General features: G+C 38.6%; 2 protein-coding genes across 2 annotated transcripts in view; one reads left to right on the top strand and one right to left on the bottom strand.

Annotated features, from left to right (window-relative positions):
- LOC109851252 (COBRA-like protein 1) overlaps positions 1–3,046 on the top strand; it is a 3,940-nt gene extending 894 nt beyond the window's left edge. The window contains exons 2-6 of the mRNA XM_020421294.1: positions 97–176; positions 282–738; positions 1,848–2,007; positions 2,098–2,375; positions 2,540–3,046. Coding sequence (XP_020276883.1) covers positions 97–176; positions 282–738; positions 1,848–2,007; positions 2,098–2,375; positions 2,540–2,826 — 1,262 coding nt within the window. The 3' untranslated portion in view covers positions 2,827–3,046. The remainder of the gene's footprint in view (positions 1–96; positions 177–281; positions 739–1,847; positions 2,008–2,097; positions 2,376–2,539) is intronic.
- LOC109851253 (COBRA-like protein 4) lies at positions 4,173–6,910 on the bottom strand. The gene is made up of 6 exons (XM_020421295.1): positions 6,678–6,910; positions 6,514–6,593; positions 5,273–5,729; positions 5,049–5,193; positions 4,686–4,963; positions 4,173–4,611 (listed from the first exon to the last, which is right to left on the bottom strand). The coding sequence occupies exons 1-6, from the start codon at positions 6,784–6,786 to the stop codon at positions 4,328–4,330; spliced, it is 1,353 nt and encodes a 450-aa protein (XP_020276884.1). The 5' UTR covers positions 6,787–6,910; the 3' UTR covers positions 4,173–4,327.

The raw sequence follows: 7,240 nt of genomic DNA, 5'->3' as shown, positions 1-7,240 counted from the left end.
CCCCCCCCCCCCCCCCTTTTACTTTTAGATTTTTCTTATACTTTAATTTAAGTTGGTTATCTGATATGGGTAAATCCCTTCCTTCTGATCTTTCAGAAGCTTATGATTCGCTCGATCCAAATGGAAATATAACCATTAAATGGGATATCATGCAATGGACTCCAGATGGATATGTTGTAAGTGTAATCTCTTGCATGTTACTGAAATCAATGCTCTGTGTGTTGTCCAATAATTGGTTTTGTAAAACTATGTAATTTCATCAATTTTATGAACTCTATTAGGCTGTTGTTACTATGTACAACTATCAACAATATCGTCACATACAAGCACCGGGATGGACACTAGGATGGACATGGGCAAAGAAGGAGGTGATCTGGTCAATGGTTGGGGCTCAAACTACAGAGCAGGGGGATTGCTCAAAGTACAAGGGCAACATCCCTCATTGCTGCAAGAAGGATCCCACGGTCGTCGATCTCCTTCCTGGGACTCCATATAACATGCAGATTGCAAATTGTTGCAAAGGTGGAGTCATTAATTCGTGGGCACAGGACCCCACAAATTTTGCAAGTTCTTTCCAGGTCAGTGTGGGTGCGGCTGGCACCACAAACAAGACGGTCCGTGTGCCAAAGAATTTCACACTTAAAGCCCCTGGGCCTGGCTATACTTGTGGTATTGCTAAGATCGTGAAACCTAGTAAATTTACTTCACAAGATGGGAGGAGAACAACCCAGGCCCTGAGTAAGTGATCTAACAAAGTTTTTCTTGAGTTTAATATTTCACATTGATCGTAGTTCTATTCTGAAGCAGGTTCTTATACTGTATAGTGCACTTGAGCCGAATTCAGAAGTGATGATGTTGCGCTAATACATGTAATCAATGCTCAGTAACATAGAAGAACTTTTGAAATAAAATGTTTTCAAAAAGTCTTCTACACCATTTTGTTTGTTAGGAAAATGAATTTATTTTTAGCCCTGAAACAGGATGGCTGTAATTTGTGCGAGTTTCAGTTGTTTTCCCTTTTTTTCCTTCACGGGAACTCATGAATTTACCCTAGGAGTCACACATATAATGCTGGACAAGTCCATAGACCATTTAGATTCTCATGGGAATATCTTGGTGCAATTCATGCTATCCATGCTTTTCGTGAACGTATGAACATCATACCATTTCCGCCTTATATTAAATGTCGTTTCAACAAGCAGGCCAAACTTCTTTGAATGTACTAGATGGTTTTATTTTTTTCAAGAATCTTTTGGTTGATATCAAGCAGTAAATGACTTTCATACTGGCTGGATCATAAGTCCAATGTATGGCAACAACTTCTGACACTAAAAAAAAATTTGTAAAATATGCATCTTGATGTTCTAATAAAATGGGCTCTGATTTTGGTTATCTAAGTGAAAGGGCATAGGTATGCTTAAAGGTTTACTACTTTTTTTTTGTGCGTGTGCTTTCGCGTGTGCGAGGATCCCAATCATTTCCTGACATCATGAATCTCCTAGTCACAGAATAAAATTTCCCAATTATTTACATGCAGATGGCTTTGGGGAAGTCTCAATTTGAACGTAATTTTCTAATAACGAAAAACGTGATTTTAGACCAAACATAATCCAAATGCAGCTTAAATGTTGTTGTTGTTGTTTGTTTTACAATTATTCGTATAAAATGATTTCATTAATTTTAATAAGGAAGAGAATTCATGGAGAACCATGATTCTTTTATGTGCAAGTTTGTTAGGGATAAGGGCTCTCAAAATTTGCTTCCACACTTGCATGTTTATTATGTTGTCTTGAATATAAAATTGGAATGAAATTCCTTGCTTAATAATCATTTCCATCTTCATGTAGTGACGTGGAATGTTACATGTACATACTCCCAATTTCTCTCTCAGAAGACTCCCACATGTTGCGTCTCTCTTTCATCTTTCTATAATGATACTATTGTCAACTGCCCAACATGCACTTGTGGATGCCAAAATAATATAACTCAACCTGGAAGCTGTGTAGAGTGAGTTCTTATGTTCGTCTTTCATTTTTTAGTTTCTTGCAATAGGTCTATATTAGTTTGGTATTAATATTTTATTTTATGTTTATACAGGGGAGATTCACCTTATTTGGCATCTGCTGTTAATGGCCCGGGCAAGAGCACATTCACACCTTTGGTTCAATGCACTTCTCATATGTGTCCAATAAGAGTGCATTGGCATGTCAAGCTCAACTATAAAGACTATTGGAGAGTGAAGGTAACGATAACGAATTTCAACTATCGGATGAATTACACACAATGGAACTTAGTGGTGCAGCACCCGAATTTTGACAATCTGACTACAATATTCAGTTTCAACTACAAGTCCTTGAACCCTTATTCGGCTATAAGTAAGTCAAAACTTATAAATATTGTTTTTTAATATTGCAGATCCCACACCTAAAACCGAAACCCCAGTTTTTGAATATCTATTTTATGTTCTTGTCTATGTTTTGCTCACGTGAAATATGATTTTAATTATTTTTCATAACCTCTATTTGGTTTGATTCCTCAGATGATACCGCAATGCTATGGGGAGTTAAATTCTACAATGATTTGCTCATGGAAGCGGGCCCTTATGGAAATGTGCAGTCCGAACTTCTCTTCCGTAAGGACCAATCAACCTTCACTTTCGACAAGGGATGGGCTTTCCCTCGTCGTATATACTTCAATGGTGATAATTGTGTGATGCCCCCTCCTGATGCATATCCATGGCTACCCAATGCTAGCCCTCATTCTGTAACTCCCCTCTCTCTACCAATAGTGGTCTTTTGTGCAATTTTGTCTTGTTTACTACTTTAGGCAAGCAACATACTCTAGCGTATTGCAAAATTTTGGATGATTTGCCTAAGATTATGGAGACATGCATCACAATGTTAAGGGACCAGATGTCATGCTACTGAAGCTAGTTCATGTGTCTTATTCCATTCTGAACTGGTCAAATCAGAGTTATGTATGTTCATGTTTTATCTTGCTGTAATGCATTGCCATCAATATATATAGCCAAGTTGATTGTTTTTTTTGGGACCTTCGCTCGACTCCAGCGGCGGCGCCAACTGGCGCCGTCAACTAACGGTTTTCTTCCTTCGGTGTTGTGAGTTTCAAAGCCTTGTCATTTATTTTCTCATAAAGACACGCAAACACGGGAAAATAATTGAGTTCTCATACTTCATGAATTATTGTTTCTTTAAATTGACACCTTAAATAGTTTAAGGCTAGATGAGCTGGTATATTTCTGATATATATATCACAGATGATGAGTTTACTGATCTGATATCTTAGATATTTTTTCTATAAATTCTCAAGAGGGGAAGAGACATCCTCTACGACTGATATTAGCAGCAATTCGTCATCAGAGGATGCCCATCTCAAAATTATCAGAAGTTGTGTTAAATTATGTAACATAAAGTAATAATCGTAAGCAGGAATTTGTTTGTTTGTTGAAAGTGTATCCTAAGCTCAATTGTAGCATTTTCTTCTTGTAAATACTCATCATATTAAACTCTAGTAAAGTGTATCTCAAGTTCAATCGTAGCATTTTCTTTTTGCAAATACTCGTCATATTGAACTCTAGTGTTGTTTTTCCCCCTCTTTAAGTTATTGTGAACATAATGCAAGCACTGGTTATATGCAACTTTACAGCTGAAAACATTGATGAGGTACAAATATTGATTAAATTTGTGTGCTTATAAGTGATGATCCAGGTCACACAACCATTTAAATGAAGTGTATCACTAGGATGGTAAGTTGTTTTTAAGTAGCACTCCCTTATTTCTCCTGGTCTAGGGAGCTAAAGAAAAGTTTAGAAGATGGTTAGATTTTGTAGAGAAAATTGCAGACATAAGATTATTCTGGAACGAAAATTTGAGAAACATAATTCGGATTGTGTTTTTCTAAAACCCAGTTCTTTAGGTTTCAACAACAGAAAATTATTTAAATCAAGTTTCACCTTTTGTTGTTATGTACAAAGCAATTTGATGCTAAACTTACATATGAGCATGATACTATAACAATTTGATCCTAATCCTACATATGAGCATGATACTTTCTTTTAGAAAAGAAATGATGAAGGTTAATCTTGTTCTCAGTTTGCGCTGAAGAAATAGGGATAAGAGGATTTTCAGCCAAAAAAAAGCCCAAGAGAACCATTCCAGGACAAATGCTCAGCTTGAACTGCTTAAACATGAAGCTTACTATTAATATCCATTCTATTAGCAAAATCTCAAACACACACCATAAATCCAATTAATATCTACATTGCCCCCTCAAAAAAAATTGAACAGACTCTCCATCTCAACAGTGTCTACCAGAATACAGTTAGCATCAGGAACATCACTGAGGCAGCAAATGAAGGTATTATGGCACTTACAGGAGCAGAATTAGGAAGATGAGGGTAATTTTCAGGTGACGGCAGCATGCACTCGTCCCCGTTGAAGTATACTTTCCTCGGAAATGCCCATCCTTTCTTCAGCGTGAACGTATCCTGATCCTTCTGCATCAGCACCTCCGACTGCACATTTCCAAAAGCTCCTGCCTCCATCAGAAGATCATTGTAGTACTTCATTCCATAGAACATCCCGGTATCATCTGCAATATGTCCATTTTAAGTTTTATTTGAAACATTCATAATTCATGAGGGATCGCCACAAATTTGAACTTACTGATGGACTGGTAAGGCAGAAGAGGCTTGTAATCGAAGCTGAAGACCTCGGTGACATTGTTCAAGTTCGGATGCTGGACTACAAGGGTCCATTGGGTGTAGTTGAGGCGATAGTTGAAGTTTGTGATGGCAACCTTTACACGCCAGTATTCTTTGTAATTGATCTTCACATGCCAGTGCACGCGGATAGGGCACATATGATTGGTGCATTGCAGAAGTGGTGAATTGTCCTTCCTCGGGGTGTTTACCCCTCTCACACTCAGGAGCTTTGAGTCGCTACTGCAATTTTCGACATTTCAAACATCAATTCAACTCTGTTGTTTATATATTCAGCAAATGAGAAATCATAGGAAGTTTGGCCTACTCGATGCAATTCTTGTGCTGGCAGCCACAAGCGCATTTTGGGCATGGAGTGATGGTCTCGTTGTAGAAGGACGAGAAGGAGACGCAGCAGCTAGGGTTCTTGGATGCCAGAAATTGCGAATATGTGCATGTTACGTTCCATGTCACTGCACAGGCGTAAAGTGTCAACTCCTCACTGTTCAAATTTCATAACGAGCACAAAAGCGATGATCATACTGCACTTACTGAGCGCTTGGGTTTTCCTACGGCGGTCTGGTGTCAGAAACGTGGTCGAGGGGACCACCTTGGCGGGACCGCAAGTGTAGCCTGGGCCAGGACCGAGCAAAGTGAAGTTCTTGGGTAGCTTGACGGTTTTGTTGGAAGTGCCTGCAAGGCCGACGCTGACCTGGAAGGCTGAGACGGAGGCGGAGGGGTCCTGTCCATAGGCACCGATGACGCCGCCTTTGCAGCAGTTGGCAATCTGCTGGTTGTAGGGAACACCGGGGAGGAGGTCGACGACGCTAGGATTTCTCCGGCAGCAGTGCGGGATGTTGCCCTTGAACTTGGAGCAGTCTCCTTGGTCTGTGGTTTGAGCGCCCACCATGGACCATATAACCTCTTTCTTAGCCCATGTCCAACCCAATGTCCACCCTGGGCTCATTATGTGCCGGTACATTTGGAAGTTGTTCATCGTCACCACCGCCTGGATTATAAGTTTATGTGAGTTGCCTAGTATCCGAGACTTTTTCCATTCAACTTTTTAACCCTTCGTTAGCTGAACATTTTAACAATTAGATGGGATAGATCAAGATTTTAATGAGACGCAATTTCAGTTGTAACTGTTTGTTTTATTTAATTAATTAGACTTGCATAATGCCATACAATTATTGAAAAAATAATGATTTATTTATTTATTTTTAAGACAAGCATGATATGTGTGTATGTATGTATATGAGTTTTAATGGCTGTGAGGTGGCGGCTCATTTAGCAAAATGAGCTACTAAGAATAAAGCTGTGACTCTCACAACTTTTGATGTGACAACTAGGATGGGCCTCATCACATGTGTATCTCTTGGTATATATATAAAGTAAGCTTGCACAAAAAAAAAAAAACGCCTCCTTTAGTGTGCACGACTCATGCCTTACCAAAAAAACCAAAAACCCTAGAAATAGGACCAAAAACGCCTCCTTTGGTGTACAACCAAACTTACTGTTAACTCTTCATGCATATTTGTAACTAGATACATACATCCATTTCTAAATATTTAGATCAGTATTTGCAACATACCAATTTTATCCTACATTAATATTTTCAGCACTGATCGTTATACACAAAACTTAAGCAATCAAATTTCTAGCTAACAAAATAATAGAAAAGAGCCGATCATTTTCAACTTTAAATTTTAACAAACTAGAATCAATCACTCATCCTGGAACATGAAACAATCAAAATATAAAAAAGAGGGAAATATGATCATCATACTGACCACATAACCGTCTGGGGTCCAAGACATTACATCCCATTTTATCGTTATATTGCCTGTCGGGTCCAATGGATCATATGCCACTGTTTCAGATGCCGAACAACGTTAGCACAAAATCGAAAATTTTCAAGAAACTCACATCACAAAAGCATTTATAAAAAAAAAACCTGCACTATGAAACATCATAACGGCAACTAAGACTGAGATCGCAGATCTTAATTCACTGAACAAGCGAGACAAACATGCATCTCCATGATTCTTGTTGTTCATCTCCATCTTTATTGGTAGAAGAAGTTCAGGAGCTCTTGTGAGTGGAGGAGAATGAAAATGGTTATGGTTCTTTATGGAGAGATGTGAAGGAGAAATTTCCAATTTGAGAGATCTCTCACCGACAGGTTTCAGTTAGGTGCATTAGATGACTTACAGAGACATCTTCCTTATATCTTAATTCTCCTTCGGCGAAGCAAAGCGTTTGGTGAGGAAACGGGAGGAAGAAAAAGACCCGGGAGATTTTGAAAATCATGTTCCAACAGTCCGCAGATTTTTAAACAAACATATATTGTGAAATCTCCATAATACCCATTATTCTTATTTACCAAAGCCTAGCTTCAGAGCTCACCAACCCGAAAACCTCCAGGGCAGTTTGGCCATAAAAGTTCGAGTGAGGCCCAAATCTTAATCCAGATGGAGAAATGATCATAAGAAGAGCTTTTCATACACATTTTTAGAA

This window comes from Asparagus officinalis, chromosome 8 (assembly GCF_001876935.1).
Source record: "Asparagus officinalis chromosome 8, Aspof.V1, whole genome shotgun sequence".
Lineage (NCBI taxonomy): Eukaryota > Viridiplantae > Streptophyta > Magnoliopsida > Asparagales > Asparagaceae > Asparagus > Asparagus officinalis.
Note: the sequence above shows the minus strand (reverse complement) of the source record. Positions and strands in the feature narration are given on the sequence as shown.

Coding starts and splice junctions, on each gene's coding strand:
- LOC109851253 (XM_020421295.1), bottom strand. CDS start 6,786: ATGGAGATGAACAACAAGAATCATGGAGATGCATGTTTGTCTCGCTTG. Junction 6,594..6,677: donor TATGATGTTTCATAGTGCAG/GTTTTTTTTTTA, acceptor CATCTGAAACAG/TGGCATATGATCCATTGGAC. Junction 5,194..5,272: donor TAGGAAAACCCAAGCGCTCA/GTAAGTGCAGTA, acceptor ACGCCTGTGCAG/TGACATGGAACGTAACATGC.